The 18,574-nt window shown below is 50.8% G+C and overlaps 1 protein-coding gene across 5 annotated transcripts; it reads left to right on the forward strand.

Moving 5' to 3' along the window:
• The first annotated feature begins 1,174 nt into the window (after positions 1-1,174).
• On the forward strand, positions 1,175-9,282 carry FAM124B (family with sequence similarity 124 member B). Of its 5 annotated transcripts, none has more exons than XM_083847983.1 (3): positions 1,175-1,578; positions 5,583-6,323; positions 7,378-9,282. In XM_083847983.1, exons 1-3 carry the CDS (start codon positions 1,519-1,521, stop codon positions 7,984-7,986), a joined length of 1,410 nt encoding a protein of 469 aa, XP_083704109.1. In that variant the 5' UTR covers positions 1,175-1,518; the 3' UTR covers positions 7,987-9,282. The 5 variants fall into 5 exon arrangements, with proteins under 5 accessions (XP_083704109.1, XP_083704108.1, XP_083704107.1 ...); XM_083847982.1 differs by lacking the exon at positions 1,175-1,578 and adding an exon at positions 1,674-1,801; XM_083847981.1 differs by lacking the exon at positions 1,175-1,578 and adding an exon at positions 4,796-5,289.
• The last annotated feature ends 9,292 nt before the right edge of the window (positions 9,283-18,574 follow it).

The raw sequence follows: 18,574 nt of genomic DNA on the forward strand, positions 1-18,574 counted from the left end.
TGGAGAGACGGGGCCTGGGAGCCACCCGCTGCTGCTTGCCCGAGGAGAAGCTGGGAGGGACGGAGAATCCTGGCAGCACAGCTCCCAGTTGCTGTTTGCAAACAGCCCTTACTACTGCTGTTCTTGGAAGGAACAAAACCACAAAGGGAAGTCCTTAAAGCAGCATTAGGGCCCGATGCTGCCTTACTGTGATTCCACATGCTGCCCTTTGTTTGCAAAATTTGCGAGGGCACGTGCCAAATCCCAGCAACCTCTGTTTCTTAGACCTTGTGCACAACTTCTGTGAGTATTTACTGTTGTTTGCTTGGACATTGCTTCTCTTGAAATTCCATTAAAGATGAGGCTAATAATCTCCTGCAGCTCGTCTGTCACAGCATTTGTTATCAGCTTAATTAATTATGCAAATCTGCAATTCCAGTGTAGTGTGGGATCCAGGCCAAGGCTGCTGGTGGTGGTTTTTTTAATTAGAATTTGGGTCGTATTACCCCGTATCTTAGGAGAGTCGCCCTCAGGAACGGGAGTAATTAGAAGCCTTCACACCACGTAGGCCCGATTTGCTCCTGGAGCCAAAGCTTGGGCCTGCTGGCGAGCTCCCTGCCTCCTGGTGACTTGCTCTCATTAACGCCCAGCAGGGTGCGGCTTCTGCCGGTGTCTGCTGCTGGCCTTCCAAGAATTTTTCCTTGAGTTGTCTTCAGCCATGCTATATGTAAGCTGATTAAATGAACAATTCACGAGATCCTGCAAGTCTCTGCCTTATTTCAATATGCCCATGCACAGCCGAGGGGCAGGAGGGAGGAGGATGGCAATGGCACAGCGCGGGGTGCCGGTGGCTGCCTCTCGCCCACGCTGTTGTGGGCCACAGTTTCCTCTCTCCAGGTTGCCTTTCCCTTTGTTTGAGCAGAATTGGGACTGATCTGTGCCTGGCAGCTGGGTTATTATCAGCCTTGTTCATATCACGGCAATGGTGCTGGCTTAACGTGGGGTTTTCAAGCTCCTGTTGAAGTCAGTGTGTGTTTGGAAACTCGGGCCTCAGACTAGGTGCTCCTTTTCCTGAGAGATCGCTCAGGCACGGATGGTAAAACCTTGGCTGCCTCTAAGCCTGCAGCAGGTTCAGCAGGCTCGTGGTCTGCCCCGGTGCCAGTGATGGGCCTTGTCTTGGTGGTGCTCTCCCAGCCTTGTCCTAGCACCAGCTCCGTGCTGTCTGAGGATAACTCCTTTGCTTTACTTTCTTAAGCACGGCTGCTAAGTGCACAGGGAAAGCGTGGTTTGCCCCTGGTTGCCCTGTGGCTGTTCCCTGTGCTGCTGAGGGATGCTGTGTCCCCAGCCTGCTGCTGTTGGAGACTCCTTTTTTCAGGAGGAAATTCCTTTTTGTCTGCATTTAACTCCTGGGTGAGCCTTGAAACCCTGCCCGCCCTGTGCATCGCCTGGAGCAGTGTTTCCTAAGGCAGTCTCCAGTGGCTGTGTCCTGTCGACGGGAGGAGCTGCAGCCCTGCCGGCCTCCCCTTCCTTCTCCTCCTCATGGCTCCATTTTCTCGTTTTCTTTTCTTTTTCTGCTTGGATCCTGACTTGCTGTGTGTGGTGAGCTCTCAGTTTTGTGTGTCTCATTGCTGACAGACCCTTGCTGGATTCCTCTCTTAAAGCCTGTTAAAAAGAAGGAAAAGAAGTCTGCCTTCCTAAGTGCAGTAGGTTAGATTATGATTTTCTCTTCTGGCCGTTGGGTTTTTACTTGGCAGCTATGATGAACTGGAGGCACAAAGTTTGGAGCAAGAGGCAGACTCTTTACAAAGCTTACTGTATTCAAGTAAGACCTTAATTCTGCTTTTTGGCTCAGTAGTGTGTGTGCTGCAGATAACTGTTGCCTAGCAGGTGAATTAATATTTTTGTCCTTGTAGGAAGAGCTTGAGATTGGCATTTAAAAAAAAAAAATCTTTTAAAAGCAAGGAAGCCCAAGACGTTGCGTGGATTTAATGAGGCCTGCTCCTGAGATGCTGAGGTAACAGAGTCACTCTCCTGAAAATTAATTATGTGCTAGTGTACGAAGCCTAAACCCTCATCAAGTTGCTTCGTTATGGAAGTTACTGTGGATTTAGGATTAAATCCTGTGATGCATCATCAGTCCTGCGGGTGTCAGCTGGAGTGAAGGGCTCAGCACCTCAGAGGACTGGGAGCATTGCAAGAGCTCATTAGGAAAAGGAATTATTAATTATTCTGCACTGCCTTTCCACCGTAAGATCTGAAACATATAGCAGGTAGTGCTCTGAGCCCTCACACAACAAAGTACCTGCTAGCTGTTTACATTTGGAGTTTATTTTATGCAGAGCTTACTAGTGAATATATTGGTGGTTGGTAAAGTATGTGTTTCATATGCACTTACACAAAACTAGACTCTGATGTATTTTGTGAGCGCAAACTGATTTTTTGCATAGGACTGAACTATTATTTTTCTAATCACTTAAAGAAATCTTTCTTGGCATGTTTGGTTGGTCACTATGAATAATGTGCTTTTCCGTTTGGCAGCCAGGCTGGAAAGCAGGGGGAAGGGGAAGCCAAGAGGAAGGCAAGAACTAATCAGTCAGGAATCAGAGTGAAACCAACACTTTCTTTTTCTTACAAAACCCAGAGAAATTGGTTAGTCTCATCCACTCAAATCCAAGAACTTCTGCTCCTCTAAGAAAAGTGATGGATGCAGAGGTCAAAACTCTCGAGACCGAAGCAATGAGGGAGGTGGTGGGAACGGCATCTGGCTTCCCTCCGGTGCGGGGGAAGTTCCCTGGAGAGACATTAAGGGCATGAGAATACCCCCGTGAGGTTGGAGGGCCTGGGTTTGAGCCCTTCTGCGTGGACATTTGGGTGCCGCAGCAAAGTGGACGAGGAGCAGAGCCCTCCTCTACCACATGGTGCGTGGCCCGGGTGGTGGGGCTGGCCCCCAAGGAGGGGTTGGGGCAGAGGCTGGCGTTCAGTTCATCTTGTGGTCCTCGTGGTGGGAGTGGTGGGTGTCCCAGCCTGGAGCTGCTGGTCTGAGAGCTTGCAGGTTCAAGCACGAGGCCTGGCGATCGTCCTGCAGGCAGGTCCATCCCTGCAGCTCAGGGTGAGACGGCTTCCCTGGCCTGCCCCAGCACGTGCAGCAACACTGCTCAGTGCTTGGCTCTTTCCTCGTGTAGCTTGGTTTCTTGGCTGAAGTAAAACCCAGTGACGCATGAAATGGATGGCAGCTACTTTCAGGTCCCTGCTCTGCAAAGGAGAGATGCAGCTGACCTTCTGCACCCTCTGTTGAAGCCGCCTGCCCGTCTGGGCACCGGTTTGGTTTGGGCCGAGCAGGAGCTGGAGCTTGGTGCCTGCAGCGCTGATCCCCTTGCTGCTTTATCGGAGGACGCTTTAAACTGCGAGAGCCCTGTTACCCGCCTGATGCCATTCCCTTACAGACTCACAGCATGTCCTGCTGGGACTCTTCTCCAGGCCAGGCACAATGCTGCCATACAATGTGTGCTGGCTCCTTCCCTGTGCTGCTGCTGGGCACGGGCAGCCCAGTCGGACAAGCACCGTCGTGTTCCTGGGGCATGCGGCAGCTCCGGGTCCCAGTGGTGAGGGTGCAGGGGTAGGACTGGGCGATACCCATCCCACGGGTACATCCATCTGCACTTACCCACCCTGGCTCTAGCAGTCTCTGCTAGCTTGGTGTGACCCCAAGGCAGACCCATGGGGCTGATGCCACCTGGCCATGCTGTGCTCATGTTTCTGGCCACAATCAGGGTCCTGACAAACTCTGTCAGCTTTGGTGTTTTCTTGTACTGGCAAAATTCCCATTTTTCTCACACTCAGGAAGGCAGATGACTGCCTGCCCCTTTGTCCTCTTCCCTGCAGCAAAGAGCTAATGAACCATTTCCTTTTTTTGTAGTTCAGTAATATTTTGTGTTTGGAGCTTGTGTATGGTGTTCTGGTGGTTTAACACTCACAGTCTTCACTCTTCCTGCAATTGTCCAACAGCTGGATTTTTTTGTCTGCATCCCAACAAGTCATTACTTGCTTGGAAGCGTTGTGTGTAGCTTTGTCTCTATCAGTGCAAATTAATTTTTTCTTCATTTTCTAGCTGGTCATCTTATTGCACATTGGTCTCAGTGCAGCTTTAAATCATGACTGTTTTTCTGTCAGTGAGAGTGATCTTTTAAATAAAAGAAAGCAAAGGCACAGATTTTTGTACCTCTAGACCCTAAAGATTTTGTTCAGTTGAATATAAAGCTAAGGTTATAATAAAAGAAAAATAGTCCTAATTTAGGGTTTTGAATACGTGGCCTTTATTAACAGTGGGCTTTTTGCTCAGTGAATTACTGTTTTGTGTGTGTGGATGTGTGGGAGGAAAGCTGGTGTATCAGCTGTGTTGTGCTTCGTTAGATGGGACCGGGTATGTCCTTGGTGTCCCCAGCCTTGATTTAAACCCTGCTGTGGTGTGGGCGCTGCTCACCAGGAAATGGGGGTGCCCTGACTTGTACACCCTCCTGCTGGGCTGCAAAGCGAGGAGGCACCAGGATGGTGTCATTTGTTGTCCAGGTGCTGGAGGAGGGATAGTCCAGGGTCCCAAGTGTTGTCTACACAATAAGATAAAATAAATACCAATATGTGAACCCAAGGAATAAGGGGGGGGAAAATCGCAGCTGTTTACTTAAGGGTGCTGGTTATATGGGTGTACGACAGCCAGACGCATGGGTGCAGAGCAGCTTCCCTCTGCACCCAAAAAAAAAAAAAGGAGGAAAAATCAGGAATTGGAGCACTGACCAGCCTGGTGCTGGGCTCGCAGGGGCTGTGCACAGTGGGACAGGGCCGGCCGAGCAGTCAGATACCTGCCCCGGGAGGTGTGTAGCTCTGAGCTGTGGCTTGTCCCACAGCGCCTCTGCCCCGGGGCTGATTCGTATCTGCCCTTATTGTTATCTGTCCAGTTCACATGGCTTTTCCCTTTTGTTAGACTGTTTTCCTTCCTTGTTTTTAAAGAATAGCTTATCTGTGTGCCCCAGAAGGGTGTGACTCTTGGAGATCACACACTTTTAAAGCAAGCTGAGGCACAGCCTGCTGACTGCAAGAACGCACGGCCGGGGTTTGGGGTTTCCAAACGCGGGGCCGCATTGTGGCTGCAGGCGGTGGCGAGCAGCCCGTGGGACCTGGCCCATGGGACCTGGCAGCACCCTGGGGGCAGGCGAGGGTTCCTGCTCTCAGCTGGGCCCAGGACCACTCTCCTGTTTCAGCCTCCCCGTCCCCGCTGTCACGGTGTGCGCAGGGCAGAGCCAGCAGGACGCAGAGGTGTCTGTGGACACGGCGGTGGTGTGCACGCGGTGACCAGATCTGGCTCAGACAATGAGCCTTCGTCTGAGCTCTGCTGTGACGTGAGTGACTTGGAACCGGCCCTGCCGTGGCTGGGCACACTTACCTGCCTCGTGCGCGTGCGTGCAAGCCTGCTCGCCTCACTGGGTTATTGCAAGGCTTGCAAATTATTGGTTTTTTTTTGTCTTAGAGCGCACTGTCCGTGTTACTGCTGCTCCGAACGCTGCAGGAGGTGCGAGCACCAATTTGTCTATTTGTGTTCTGTTTTGTAGGGAAGCTTTACGATGGGCGACAGAGCAGACCCTCTGATGACTGTGCATCTTCTTGCCAATGCGGGGCACTCGTCATTTCTGCAGCAAACTCTGGATCGGCTCTTGGAGTGGATCTGCCCCAACGTTCGACTGTTCTTTGTGTCCGAGCGGATTGCTCCACAGAAATACTACGAGAGGTACCGCAAGAGGAGCTGCGGCTTTCCCGGAATATCCGTCCTCCTTTTTCTGCACGAGGACCTGGGAGAAGAGCGGATTTTCCAGGTCCACGATCTCTTCCAGCACCCGCCCTGGCGCTACCAATGTGCCCAGACTGCCCGGGGGCAAAGCCCTCCTCATGTGCTGGCTGACCAGGACTTCTACGGCCTGGATGAGCAGATGCCCGTGTGGGGCATCAGGCGGGTGCACTGCGGCCCTGAAATCCTGCGTGTGACCCTCTACTGCAGTTTTGATAACTACGATGATGCAGTGGGGCTGTACGAGATGATCCTGCGGAAAGAAGCAGCTGTGCAGAAAAATAACTTCTGCGTCTTCGTGCTGTACGCGACCAAAGCCATCGCCGTCCAGCTCTGCCTGAAGCAGCTGCCCGCTGGGGTAGCTGCAGAGCCAAAGGAGTCGTCGGCCTTGCAGTTCAAGGTGCAAGAAATTGGGCAGCTGGTGCCTCTCCTGCCCCATCCGTGCATTCCTATCAGCAGCACCAGGTGGCAAACGCAGGACTACGAAGGAAATAAAATTCTGCTTCAGGTATGTGTGTGGTGTTTGGGGAGGAGAACGTTTTTTTTTCCTCCAGCAAAAAGCAGAACATATTCAAAATGGAAATTAAGATTTTGCTTGTTCCTGTTTGGTTTTGAATTTATGAATGCAGTAATTGGTATCTGCCAGTGCTATGATGCCATTGATAAATGAGCACACATCCTTGGAATATTTCCGTACTGTTAAATTAACATCAGGACTGCTTGCCTGAGATTGAAAGTATTAATACTTTTTTTTTTGAGCTGTCAAGTTTAACTTTTTTTACCTTCCTTGCCTGACTAAAATGATGGTAGCAGCCTGTTCACTTTCCAGTAAGCTGTTACCTTATAACTGTGTTTGAGGGCAGCATTTTAGCATCATGCCACCCTAAGCCAGGTGTTTTGCAAGTACAGTGCTGATGCAACGTCACCCACAATAGGTTTTACGAGCTCTCAAGCAAATTGCAGTTGAGCGAAAGTGCTAAATAAATGTCATAAGAAATCTGGCCCCTTTCTGTTCCCGTGTGCAGTCCAATGGTTGTGTGAATGTGAGTAAAACCAGACAGACAGACTTTGCTGAGATGATACTTACTGGGGATTGCACCTACGAGCAGGAGGGAAGTTGAGCTGTGTGCTTGTTTTCTATTGTAACAGCCCCTCCAACCTCTGATTTTATATTTATTTATTTATTTATTTATTTATATTTTTTGGTTGTGATTTGGATATTTAAATAATCTGCCCATCCTATTTCCTTTGTGTCGGGCACTGTGCCGGTGCTGTCGCTGTGCCGCCTGTCACAGCGGTGAGACCCCGGGGTTACGGTCAGCTCACAGCCCGGGGGTTTGTACATGCGGCCGGGGCTGGTTTTCTCCATGCGCGTTACTTTAACCACGCTGTGTCTCGTCTCCCGTCTCTCAGGCTTGTACAACCGCTGCTGTTCAGAGGGCAGCCCCGAATGGCACGCATCACAGGGGGTGTCAGCGCAGCAAGGCTCGCTGTGAGCGCTGGCACTGGAGTAAAGCCAGCGCAATGTTTTAACAGGGTTCTCTCCAACTTTTCCTCAACAGGTTCAGGACAGCCCCAGGCACAGTGAGACACGGGCTGGGCTTCCCAACCAGCGCAGCAGCACGGGCACAGAACGACCCCAGGGCTCGCTCCCGGCCCCTCTCCCCGTGGTGCGGGGCAGCCCCGAGCAGAGGGGCCGGAAGGCCCGAGCCTTGGGGGCGAGAACGAAATCCCAGCACAGCGCAGCCCTCCCTGCGGAGCAAGCTGGCAGCGACCTTCACCGGCATTGCTGCTCCTCCTGGAGCACCACAGCGGCCCCACCAAGGTGGGACGTCCCCTCCCGGCACGCACAGGTGAGCGGGGGGCTGCAGGAGAGCCGGGCCCACCGGCTGCCAGCGGAGACCAACGTGGACACGGGGCTGGCCGTGGGGAGTCCTGCAGGCGGCCGCTGCCCCCTGCGCCGCTTCCCCAGGGACCTGCGCAGCCTCCTGCAGCCACCAGCACTGGGTGCGGCTGGCATCGCCCTACCCGCCCCTGACAGCACGTGGCCCTTGTCTTTGGCAGCCAAAAGTAAAGGAGCAGGGCAGAGGGCCTTGGGCTTCCGCTTGCAAACACCAAGAGTCAGCACTGGAACGAGGCCCGAGGAGGAAGAGGAGGAGTTCTTCATATGACTGGAGACAAACGTCCCGGATGGACGTGTTATTTCCAAATGGCAGTGATGTGCTTTCGTCTGGAAATGCAGAGAACACGCCCCACGTGGTGTGCCTCTCCGTGCTGGACCACCCGTGCCCAGCCCTTCCTTGTAGCCGTGAAACATTTTGGCATCAGGCTCCCTGTGGCAGGCCCTTTCCACGGAGCAATGCTGAGAAGGCTGAAGGCAAAGCAGGAGAAAGAAAGCTGCATTTGCAGAAAAGCTGATTTCTTAAAAAGCGCAGAATAGAGTGGAGGATAATTGTGCCATGGACAAGAATAAGCCATGCAAATCCTAGATATGATCTAAAATGCTAATAAATAAGCAAATAACTGTGGTGAAAAACGTGTTGAGATGGGTTAGAAGTTGAAGCTCGGCCACGGGAGCCTGCAGGATGTCCACAGCGCACAGGGGATCGTCACTGCGAGTAGTGGCGTGGTTAACAATATTTATGCTGGTTTCCCTCTATCTTCCTTTTCACATCCCCTGCAGTTGGTATTTGAAAGCTATCAGTGTTTTCAACTTTATGCAAGATGTGAAACATTATTTTTTTTTGAAGAAAACATTTCAACAGCTACCTTTTCCCATGGTAGCACAGCATGCACAAAAAGCAAATATTTGCAGAGAAGACTTTGAGCTACGTCTCTGCTCCAGCAAGACTTTGTTGCCTATATGCATGGCACTGAACAAAATAAACCCAGCAAGGGACCAGGCCTTGTTAGACCAGCGTGCAGTTATTTGCAGGGCGATGAAAATCCCAGCTGGGTCTTAAATAACAGAAGACAAGAAGCTGGAGGCTTGGAGGGAACTGCTGGAAAGCAAAAAGGGCAGGAGAAAAGAAGTAATGCAGGAGCAAAGGATGCTGAAATAACCACACTCTGCTGCCTGCAGGCTGTGTGCTCCACGGGTGCAGGCAGCAGAGCCATGGTGGTGGGTGCTGGTCCGGGCTGTGGGAGGGCGGGTGGCTGGGGCTGTGGGGTGACACGGGCACACTGGGGACGTGGTGCCCAAGGAGCACGGTGAGCGGTGCTCCCAGCGAAGGTTTCACGCTGCGATGTGGTCTTCAGAAAGTGTGGTGAAACCTGGTCTAGTCCTGAAGAGGGGAAGCTGCGCTGTTCTGGTTGTATCCATTGCAGATCAAGGTGTGCTGGCAGAGGCAGATGATTGTCTTCTGCTTGTTTTAACTGGACACTTTAAAACCAAACAAAACCCAGTGTTTTCCTATGGTCCGTAATGCTCTGGGCTTTTTATTAAAGCATAGTATGATATTTTACAACTGTGGTGGTGATTACTTGACCTTACCTCGCATGCTAGAAACTGGTCCAGTGATTTCCAGCACCAGAGAGGTTTGGTGAGCTGGGAGAGCAGCAGAAGAGGGCGAGCAGGGGGCTTGCTGCAGTGTGGGCGAGGGTGGGTGGGAGGGATGGGGAGCACATTGACGCGGGACAGGTCTGTAAACATGGGTTACCATTCTGACAGTGGGCATGGAGGCGCAGTGATGAGCCCAGGAGTGGGATTCCTGGGATATATGACTTTCAGTGGAGACTTCATGGCCAGGTTCCCCACTCTGCGTACTGGTGGATCTGTTGTGGGCTTTGCTTCTCTTGGCTCAGGACAGAGAAACCTCTGCAGCCATTTGGTGGAGGAAAAAACATCACATGTAGTAGAAATACCTGTGCTCGCTGCATTTGCAGCAGGAACATGAATCAAAAACTGTTTCTTCAGCCCCAGAAGACTGCGGCAGCTCCGGCGGCTGTTGGGAGTGCCCTAGTGATGCTGCCCTGAGCTCTCCCAGCCCAAGCGTTGTGTCCTGGGTGCTCCGGGGTGCCCAGGCTCCCAACCTGCTCACCCTCTGGCTCGAAAATGTGAAGTCTGTCGGTCCGTCAAGCCCAACAGACCCGGGGGCTGCTCTCCCCTGCGCTGCAGCCCAGCTGCACCTTCCTGCAGTGCCCTTAACAAAGGTGCTGGTGCTGCAGCTCCTCCTGGTGCCCAGCCTGCCCTTCTCGCTGGATTTCCTTCTCTGTTCCTGTTCGTTCAGCCTCTCTGCTGGCGAGCTGTGCGGTCAGCTAACAGGATATGTCGTGTAAGTGACGGGAAAAGAGAGACTGGAGAGGTGGCCGCCTCCGGCACTGATGCGCTGCAGTTTCCTACATGCTCCTTAGTGGGGCTGCTGAGGGTACGGGAACCGTAAGGCACTGCACTGATGTGCTTGTTAGAGGCCTCTTGCTAGCATGTGCTAAGGGAGAGCAGCTTTTTGCTTATCTTTTTCCTGTAATAATAGAAGAAAAATTAAATTAGTTTTAACGGGGAGTAATATAACTCCAGAATTTTGAAAATGAAAAATAGACTTCTCCCTTTTCATCCATGGCCAAGCACCTACAGGCTGTCCTTGGCTTGTTAGGAATTAACAAATCTTTGCCTCCACCCCCTCCCAAATATAACAGTGTTTGTATAGAAGAACAAAGCACACATGGAAAGAAATCACTCATCGCTACCACTGCCAGGTACTGTGTTCTGCTGTGTGTGGAGGATGCACCTGCTCAATCCAGGACTGGGAACTCAAATTTCTCCTGTTTTACAGGAGAAACAGGGATCACAGCCCGGTTTAGGGGTGCACAGAATGAGACATCGGTGTGTCAGGTAGTGGTCAACGTGGGCTTGGGGTCCTGGGCACCAGGCAGGAGGCAGTGGTTCAGTCCGGGAATTTCTCCACCTCCTTTTCCAGCAGACTCTCCCCTGCAACCAAACCTGCCCTGCAGTTTGCTGTGCTGCTCTGCTAATGTTTAATTCTCATAATTTCAAAGTGGCTTTGAGAGGTTTCCATCTCCCATGGAGCACTGGCATTAATATTCCAGTGCAGAGTCTCAGTTCTGCTGCTGATTGCAGGCAAGGACAGATCCCGTTCCTATTAGTGTGAATTAATATTCCTTAAGAGTCCCAAAAGCTTTCTTCTCCCCTGTCGCCCTCCCCAGGCGCTGGCAGCCCGGCTGTGCTGGGAGGTGATTAGGTTTGTAAATGTGCTCCTGCAGGCACTCGCTGACACCGTGAGTTTTCTCATCTCACTTGTACTGCTGAAATTATGACAGCCTCGCTTCCCTAATTGGGATCGTCCCGAGTCGCATCTCGGCATCAGAAGGAGCCCGCTGTCGAGCGGGAGTGGGTAGGTGCTGAGCAGGCAGGGTTGGGTGGTGACCTAGTGGTCTTGGTGGGTAACAGCCCCCTGCTCGTCTTCCAGCCCTGACAGCAGTGATGGGAGCAGGAAAGCTTCTGGCTCAGCAGTGGTGCTTGTCCCAGCAGGGCTGGCTCCTCTCCCTCGTCCTGCAGGGCCGCTCCCCTGCCTGTGTGATTCCTCCTTTTGCTCCCACTGGGCTGCGGGGACCAAAGGTCTGTGCTGGGCTCCACGCTGGATGGAGCCAGCCCTCAGCTCCTGCCGTGGCCCATCGTAAACCATCAGGGAAACACCCTGCCACGGCTACAGGAGCGCCCTGCCATACGATACCCCCGATACCGCTGCCAGAGAGCCAGCGCTGCCGGCACCACAGCGACTGTGGGGTGTAGGAGCTGCACGCCAGCCTGCTGCTGCCCACGGCAGCCCCCCGTGCCCCTGCTGTGCAGGACGGCGTGTGGCACGAGGGCTGCCTGCTTGCTGGGAGCACGTAGAGGTGTCGGATCCGTGTTGTTCCCATGTTACTTTTTGGATCTGCAAACTCTCTGGTGCGTGCTTGGAGTGGAAGTGTGTTTAGGCTTTTGCTCTAGCAGAGCTGGCTTAAAATGCTTCTGGGATTCTCAATTAAAACAAACAAAGAAGATTACACTCAGGGAACCTCCCCGGATGCTACAAGCAGTGTGATTCTTACTGGGAAGCTGGTACAAAGGGAACGAACGTGTTTTGGCTGTCCCAGCAGCTGGAAGTTTTGTTTTCAGCCTGGCAGTGGATACAAACAAGCAGATTTTGGTCATGCTCCTCTCCCCCTGATATTTGCTAGTCATGTTAGACTGAAACATGTTCAAAGAGTGACCACACGTATTAGGAACGGCACGAAGAGCTGCTTCCTTCAAACTCGACTGCAGGGAAAACCCGTAATGGTCTCTGGGATGGGTGAGGGATGAAGTGAACTAGCATTATGAAACCTTGTGCTGCAGACTGAACCCAGCATTTCACTGTGGTGATATCTAGCTTCCCAACACACCGGGTACGGTGCCGCTTGTGTTGGCCCGTGTCCTCCTGCCAGTCAAGTCAGCGCTTCAAAGCAGCTGTACTTTCCAGAGGGGAGCTAAGTGCCTGGGAGATAACCAAATTGCTGCTGGCTCCACCAGAACTGCCACGGTGGATGAGATGCTGAAAGCCAACACCTGGGCTCCTCTGAAAGCCCTGCTGGGCCCCCCTGGTTTCACCCACTGGGCCGATAGCCTCACGCTGAGGAGGGCCCGGGGCTCCCAGCCCAGCTCCCCTGAACCCGCAGCTCCAGGTTGGGCCAGGCCTGTGAGGGTTTGGGGCTGTCAGTGTGAGCTGGGAGACCAGGGACAGGGTGGGGAGGGGGGCAAGGCTTCCCTGACAATTTTGCTGTGTTTTTTCATCTTGATTTAATTCAGAACTACTGGGCTTCATGGAAGGGATAGCTGATTGCGGGAATGCCTCGTGCTGATGCTTACCAGATACTTCTTTTGTTTTTTAAGATGGGAAAATTGTTCTGTGTCACGAGAAATTTTGCAAATGTTAGTTTTGTTGTAAAGCAGAGTGAAACCACATTTCAAGAGGTTTAAATTTCTCACAAACTTTAAGTTTTGGCCACCTTCAGCTCCAGCTCTCTGGAGCTGCTGAGCTACCTTGTCCTGTGGCACATGGCACAAGGTGTTGAAATGTTTGAGGCAAGATGTGGCACGGGAAGCCAAGTATTTTATACTGAGGAAGAGCAAAACTTTTACTTCTTGTAGCTTTTGTTTGTTTGTTTGTTTGTTTCAGCAATTGTCTTAGCGGAGACTTTTTTCTTTCAGTTCCATTGTTCTAGTCTGGTAACAACCACTGTTGTGTTTGCAAGTTTAAAGTGATGACAGCCCGAATGTTTCCCCAGCATTTCATGTCTTGCTGTGCCAGGGTGCTGGTCTGGCCTGCCTTCAGCAGCACCGAGGCCTCGCTCTCCCGTGCTCCACGTGGCACATTGCTGAGCAGCGGGCACCTCCTGCCTTGCACCGTGCTGGCAAGGATGGTGCAAGCAAGGAGGCACCCTCTGCCTCTCTGGGCGATGAACATCTCCAGAGATAACTTCATCTGCAATTTGCAGGCAGCCCTGGCCAGGCCGGGCTCCTCAAGCTCACAAATGATGCGGAAAGCCCTGACCCAAAGAAAACCTTGTGTGTTTAGCCAAAAGAAATAAAGAGGGGGGAAAGGAGGAGGACCAGTGAAACACTTTTCTCCGTCTTGCAGATTGCACTTGCACCAGTTATCTGGCTGCTTGATTCGTGAGGACATGTCTCATGGGAATGTGTCTCAAGGCATCTGGAAGCAAGTGGATCATGTCCATCCCCTCCCAGTGACTCGCGTGGTGCAGGGCGAGCACGCTGGAAGCCTGGCTGCCCCACGGGAGGAGGACAGGATATTTGGAGCCATGTCCTGGAGCCATGGCTGCTCTGCGTGGCAATGTGCCTGTGAGGTTTGCTGTGCTTGGATAGCACGAAACTGTGCAAAAACAAAGGGAGATGGGATTTTTCCAGGTTCAGTTCGAGCTTTTCCAGATTCCAAGTGCAACTTTGAGATTTGACCAGTTCTTTCGTTTTCTCTGTTCTGCGTGCTTCATGGCAGGAGTAATCACAAGCATCACGCCATCATCAAAGCCTGGTTTTCAGTTGTATGTGAAGGAAACTGAACTGACAATGAAAACACTTGCAGAGTATTGCAAACCAAGGCTTTGTGCAGATTTTGCATCCCTTCTGCACCCACCGCAGCGATCTTGGGCATTTGAGTGGTGGGTGAAGGTGGAAGCAGGGACCACCCATGGCAGCCGTGGTGCATGGAGCCCGTGGGCCTCTGGGGTTCTTGTCTGCTTCTCTGTTGCTGTTCTAGGTGGAATGTGAGTGCGAGTAAACTCATTGTGGTTTTAAGTTGATGGGCATTTACTGTTTGAAGGATAATTATTTGATAGTGCTTGCTCTATATGTTTCTTCTTTGTTTTCTGTCTTGCTTGACTGACACACAGAAATGCACTTTGGCAACCTCAGCCTATCCGTCTATTATCATTAGTGCTCCAGGCATGTGTTTTTACTTTGTGGAGTTGTGGATGGTAGTGGGAAAAGAGATGATGTGGGTATGCAGCAGCCACTTCTAAAATCTACAACAACTTGGCCAGTTTTTAAAAGCTTTGGTGGTCACACATTTTGTTCTAAAAGCCATTTGTCTGTAATATTAAATTGTAAAAATAATAATCATCATCATCATCCTGCTAATGCAGAGGATGTGTGAGAGAAACAGGCCTCCTTGAAAATTTCCTCCAAGGTTTTGCCAAGCCTGAAGCAATTGTTAGTTTTTTTTTTTTAATGACGGAAAGCCATTTCTCACGGTGGTGGGTAGCAGCCCCAGCTGTGACATGTCAGAGCTGAGCGCAGCTTTGCGCTCTGAAGCAGTGTGGCTCCACACTGTATCCTTTCGTCAAGCGTGTAGGAGGCAGTGCTGTAATTTCTCTAGAAAGGGGGGGGGGGGGGGTGGAGGATGCGATGTCCTCTGAGTCAGCAGAGCGGCCCTGTCACCTCCCGGCAGGGAAGCCCCCCAGGGGGGCAGGCTTGCTGTGCAGAGCAGGGGCACCAGCGCTGGAGGTGTTGCAGAGCAGCACCTGGGACACGGTGCCGGGGAATTTGGGTGAAAGTAGAGTCATTTGAGATTAAAAATTCAGTTGGCCAGGTGTGGTCAGTTAAGTTTTTTTTCTGTCATCTCATGCTTCGTAGACATTTTGGTGGTGGTGGACATCATGAGCATAAGGGATGAAGTGATCAAAATTCTCCACCAAGCAGGAAATAGTATTGTTCCTCTTTTACTCAGAGAGAGATGGAAATAAAGAGATTTTATACAGCTCGTCCAAAATCACATGGCGAATCCCTTTAACAAAAAACAGATCTCATCTCTTAATCTTAGGCATTAACTGCAACAACATCCTTCTCCCTTAATCCTCCCTTCATACATTTTGTAACTATATTAACAGTTTATGTTTTATTGGGCATGGCCTTGATAAGTGATTTCTTTGAACAATACCCAACTCACTGTCTATTGTTCAGTGGTAATGAGCTGTCTTAACATAAATTCGGGAGCGTGCCAGGATTTTGCACCTGAACAGGCATCCAGAGGCCTGAACCCTACATCTTAACACTTAAAAAACCATCCTTGTTATTGTTTGGAAAGAAGCGTGAAAGCAATTATAAAGAGGATGAATGCAGATGTGTGACACAAGCAAACAGCAGATATTACGTATTTGGGCCTGATGGTCTGTTTTGTTATGCTGTATCATCACTCTGCCTTAGTCCTTATAGCTCCTCTTAGAGGTGGTGAGGAGATGAAGTTGCCTGTAGTCAGCAAGGCTGGGGCTGAGAGTGGCCCTGCAGAGGCTGGCTGGTGGTGGGCAGAAAGGAAGGAAGTTTTGGTGTTGGTAGGATAAGGGGCTTTTGGATGGTCCTGAAAAAGTCTTTCTGCTTGCTTGGGGGATTATTTCTTCCATCTGAAGTGGAGCTGGAGGCCAGACAGGCTGTAGTTAGGGCGCTTGATGGATCTGGCTGCTGCCAGACAACAGTGTACCTCCGAGGGATGTGACTGGTGGGGTCAGAAACAACCCATGAGTATTTTTATCTCCATATTGCATATATTTACATGTGTTAATGGAACTATTTCCATCTTTTCCCTTGCTTTGTAGGTACTTATTACTACAGCCCAGTGGAAGATCCTGGTGTGTGAACGGCTCTGCTTTGGTAGGAGTATTGCATGTGCTTGGAAATAAGTTCAAACAGCATGTTATATGAGTTCTGACCCTTCCTCTAGCTGCAAAGTGCTTGCTACTGTTGCGTACTGTACAGTAATTTGGATTCTAGGGAGGTAGATCCTAAAACATCTTCACCATAATTGTGTCTAGTGGTCAGTCAACTAATGATTGTTGATGCTGCCTTTCAGAAGTCGTAAAACTGCACGAAGCTCCCCTCTTTCTTCAGAGACCCTGGCACTGAGGAAGTCCCACATCTCCCTGTGGGCACTGTCCTTGGTGTGCATGCGGGGTCCTGGGCTCCTGCCTGCCCCTGGGGGAAGACACGGTGGGGATCCAGCAGCGCTGGGTGTCGGGAGCACTGGGGCCCTCCCCACTTACTGCTGCCCTGTGGAGTTGTGTCACACTGCTGGTTCTGTGAGAAGCCTTGTTGTGACTGAATTTGTTTGTTGTTTGCAATAATTTTCTCTCGGGGTCATAGATTAGGCAGTTTTGGTTTGCTTTCTTTTGGTTTGGTTTTAATTACCAATTGACCGCCTCGCTGCTAGTTCTCTCTTGCACTTGCTGTATTGTAGTCATTTTGCTCTGGGCTGTATTCTGAGAAAAACTAGGACATGTTCGGTGCCTGTGGTAGATGTTATGCCTGGAAGATGGCCCAGTGCTGTAAGAAATGCTCCTGAGTGAGTAGGAGTAGCCAAGAAATGAAAAGTTACGATAGTGTTCCAGTTAAAACATGGGAGTACCTCATGCAGTTTCAAAGTGGCTTAGCCTGTGTCATCGCAGCACCAAAGGAGAGGTGGGCCTAGAGTACTGCTGTTCCCGGGGGGGCTGAGGGTTGTACAAATAACCACTTGAATTAGGAGTTTTCAGTGATAGCCTGGATCCACAACTTCTGCCTGCCTAGCTGGTCCTAGAGAGGAGGGACAGCCCTGCTGCCAGCTCCACTAGCGAGAGGCACCACTGCAGACCCGGTGTGGGAAGTGCTCCACAATTTTATTGTCTAGTCCTGGACAGGCACAAACTTGTGATTTTTGTCGTCCCTGCTGAATTTGTTGTCCCTACTGTGTTATTCTTAGAGTGTTGTTGAATAAAAGATGAGCTTGTCAGCACAATTTCATTTTTATTGTATTTGTGTATTGAATCTAACCTACGGACAATGGTGAACTTCGTACAGCGTTGTGGAAATGCTCCTAATTCTTTGTCTCGTGCCTTTTTAAACAAAGCAATCTGTGTTTATCTAGAGGCATAAAAGCCCCTAAAAATCAATGCATATTCCCAAGTTTATAAGACTAGGATATTAAACTGCTTCTTTTCCGTCTGAACAAAAGGTCTCAGGAACCTACGGACACAGTCAGGATTCTCCTGATCTGATTTGCTACACTGTTTTGCTTAACTGCACAGATGTTTTCTGTGAGTTTGGCAAAAGAGGGATCAAAGCCTGTATCTGGCCCACTATTTCTGTCAAAAAATTCAATGTCTTTAATCCTTTTTGAACATAAATCTTCTGAGAGCTTCTTTTGATTTATTAACCTAAGTATTTGAATGCAGAGAGACAATGTGGAGCTCTGACTTTCATTCAGAAAAGTGCACGTCCAAGTATTTCTGTTCTGCATACTTCAAAGCTGAATGCAAGGCTTGTGAAGAACCCTGGTGTGCACAACACGGCTACCCAGGGATGCAGGTAAGCCTGAGCATCTCTTTGAAAGACCTGGTTGTGGTTGACTCTTGTGGTCTGCACAAGGGAGTGGGGCCTGCACCTGGTGGTAATGTGAACAAGGCCTGGTGGAGGGGTCTGGTTGCTTCTCTCCATGGCCGTGAAGACCCAGCCTGGCCGCCATCTTGTGGAGCTCTGCACTGGAGCCACGTTGGTATCAGCTGAGTTCACCTGAAGATCACAAGAGGGCATTGTGCTGCATGTATGGACTGCTCATTGGCAGCGTTGCTTAATGAGAGAGAACAGCTGGGTTTCAGGGGAGGTTACTCCTTGTAGTTTCACTAAAAAGTCCTCTCCATCTCTCCGAAGACCTGGAGATCACCTCTGTGTGGTGACAAAGCATCAGTATAACCCCCATTCCCAACTTGTCTGGTGGGGGTATCCGAGTGCCCAAGTGTGTATGAACTGGGTGCTGTTATGGATGTGAGACAGACAGACACCATCCCCCAGAGAAGTGTATTTCCTCCGTGGATGGCGGTGTTGCAGGATGAGTAATGCTGTTAGCATTTTCTACGGAGCTTACAGCCTGTGTGACGGGGCTGTAGTCTGGGCCACTATACCTCCCTTCCTATTACTCACAGATAAACTGACTAATTCACACATTTTTGGCCAACATTTTTAAAGCTTGGCTGCCTAAAAGAAGGCATCTCTGACAAGAGTGGCTGCCTTTCAGAAGGTGCTGAGGAGCCACCATTGCCAAGCAGGGTCAAATTTGCAAATGTCAACCCTACTTTTCTTTACAACTGCACACCCTGCAGGCATTATCGTTGTAACCGGGATTAAAAAATTACCTGTTTCCTGGGGATCCTGCCTTGAATGCATTGTGGCAGTGGCAGCAAGGTGCAGGATGGATGCATGGTGGGACGTTCCTGGCCCACCACGGGGCGGTGCGGCTGCCG

The sequence above is a fragment of the Anser anser genome (assembly GCF_964211835.1).
Source record: "Anser anser genome assembly, chromosome: 9".
In the NCBI taxonomy this organism is placed as follows: domain Eukaryota; kingdom Metazoa; phylum Chordata; class Aves; order Anseriformes; family Anatidae; genus Anser; species Anser anser.